Genomic DNA, 2,188 nt, shown 5'->3' on the forward strand with positions numbered 1-2,188 from the left:
CTCTCCCCAACTTGCCGTTTTTTACCCCAGAATTGGCAGAAGTTCTTATTCACTTCCGGGGTCCCACCATCCCATACTTGCCGGCTTTTGCCAACTTCGGTCGCCTCAGACTTCCGCGTTTTTACCCCCCAAACTTCCGGGTTCTTGATCACTTCCGTGGGTTGGAAGGTACCCGATTATCCGGGTGGCTATTTGTTGCCAACTTCCGGCCTCAGACTTCCGTTTTACCCCAAAACTTCCGGCGTGGGTGGTTTTACCCCAAACTTCCGGGTTTACCCCCAAACTTCCGGGGGTTCGATCATTCCGGGTCCCACCATACTTCACGCGAGATTGCAACTTCCCTCCTCCATTCCGTCTTTTTACCCCAAAACCTTTCCGGGTTACCTCACTTTCCGGTTTTACCCCTAATTCCATGTTCTTACCCCAAAACTTCCGGTTTTTACCCCCAGAACTTCCGGTTCTATTCACTCCGGTTCCCATTACTTCCGGTTTCACTTCGTCTCCAGGAATTCTGTTTTTCTACCCAACTTCCGGGTTACTCCCAAACTTCCGGGTTCTTATCACTCACACGGTCCCATACTTCCAGGCTTCAACTTCCGGTCCTCAACTTCCGTTTTATTTCCCCCAAACTTTCCGTGGTCTTGGTAAGCGCCCACATAACTCTAGCGGTTTTACCCCCAAACTCTCTCGAGGATTTACTACGTGACCCAAACTCCCGTTTTACCCCAAACTCATCCGGTTCTTATCACTCCGGTCCCATTAACCTTCCGGGGCTTTCGCCAACTTCTGGTCCTCAGACTTCGTTTTTACCCCAAATACTTCCCGTTACCCCCAAACTTCGGTTGTTACCCCCAAACTTCCTGGGTGTTTACCCCAAACTTCCGGGTGTTACCCCGCAAACTTCGGGTTCTTACTCACTGTCCTTACGGGGACCGCATATACTTCCGGGCCTTGCCAACTTCCGGTCCTCAAGCACTTCGGTATTTTTACCCCCAACCTTCGGTTTACCCAAACTTCCGGGTGTTTACCACAAAACTTCCGCGGTTATCTACCCCAACTCTCCTCGGGTTTTACCCCAAACTTCCGGGGGTATCTTATCACTTCGTCTCCAGAAGTATGGGACCGGAAGTGATAAGAACCCGGAAGTTTGGGGTAAAAAACGGAAGTCTGAGGACCGGAAGTTGGCAAACCCGGAAGTATGGGACCGGAAGTGATAAGAACCCGGAAGTTTGGGGTAAAAACCCGGAATTTTGGGGTAAAACTCGAAGTTTCTGGGTCCGTAAGTTGTTTTTCAGCTGTTCTGGGGTCTCACCATGTCTATGGGCTCGTTGCGCAGCACCCACAGCACCGACAGGACCCGACACGTGGTGTTGACGGCAGGAAGCGAGTCCAGGAAGTCGTGGAGACTCAGTGGGGATTTATGGGATGGCGGGGGAGCACGCATGGCAGCCGGCATGTTGGGCATGAAGGAACCCAGCTCAAACTATAGGACATAGGGGGACATATAGGGACATATAGAGGACTATAGGATCCTATAGAGGCCTATAGGACCCCATAGAGTCCTATAGGGCCTCATAGGGCACCATAGAGTCCTATAGAGACCCATAGGGCCCCATAGAGTCCTATAGGGCCCCATAGAGTCCTATAGAGACCCATAGGGCCCCACAGAGTCCTATAGGGCCTCATAGGGCACCATAGAGCCCCATAGAGTCCTATAGGACCTCATACAGGCTCATAGAGGCCTATAGGGCCCCATACGGCACCATTGAGTCCTATAGAGTCTTCTAGGGCACCATAGAGTCCTATAGAGTCCTATAGGGCCCCATAGTGCCCCATAACCCCCCATATCCCCCCATATAACCCCATATCTCCCCATATAACCCCATATCCCCCTATATCCCCCCATATATAACCCTATAAATCCCCTATATCCCCCTATATAACCCCATAACCCTGCCATATAACCCCATACCTGCCCGCTGTTGGTGGCCGCGTGGTGGGCTGAGCAGGTGTAGATGATCATGGTGCCCCCATATCCCCCCATATCCCCCCCCATCCCACGCATGCTGGCCACCAAGCAGCGGCAGCGTATGGGGGGTATAGGGGGAGATATGGGGGGATATAGGGGGTAATAGGGGGGAATATAGGGGGATATAGGCGGGATATAGGGGGATCAATGGGGTTATGA

General features: G+C 52.2%; 1 protein-coding gene across 1 annotated transcript in view; it reads right to left on the reverse strand.

Annotated features, from left to right (window-relative positions):
• Window positions 1–2,044, reverse strand: part of LOC107307543 (arachidonate 12-lipoxygenase, 12R-type-like) — a 5,422-nt gene extending 3,378 nt beyond the window's left edge. Inside the window, exons 1-2 of the mRNA XM_015851056.2 lie at window positions 1,973–2,044; window positions 1,313–1,483 (exon numbers count right to left, since the gene is read on the reverse strand). Coding sequence (XP_015706542.1) covers window positions 1,313–1,483; window positions 1,973–2,044 — 243 coding nt within the window. The remainder of the gene's footprint in view (window positions 1–1,312; window positions 1,484–1,972) is intronic.
• Window positions 2,045–2,188: the final 144 nt, after the last annotated feature.

This window comes from Coturnix japonica, unplaced genomic scaffold, assembly GCF_001577835.2.
Source record: "Coturnix japonica isolate 7356 unplaced genomic scaffold, Coturnix japonica 2.1 chrUnrandom662, whole genome shotgun sequence".
Lineage (NCBI taxonomy): Eukaryota > Metazoa > Chordata > Aves > Galliformes > Phasianidae > Coturnix > Coturnix japonica.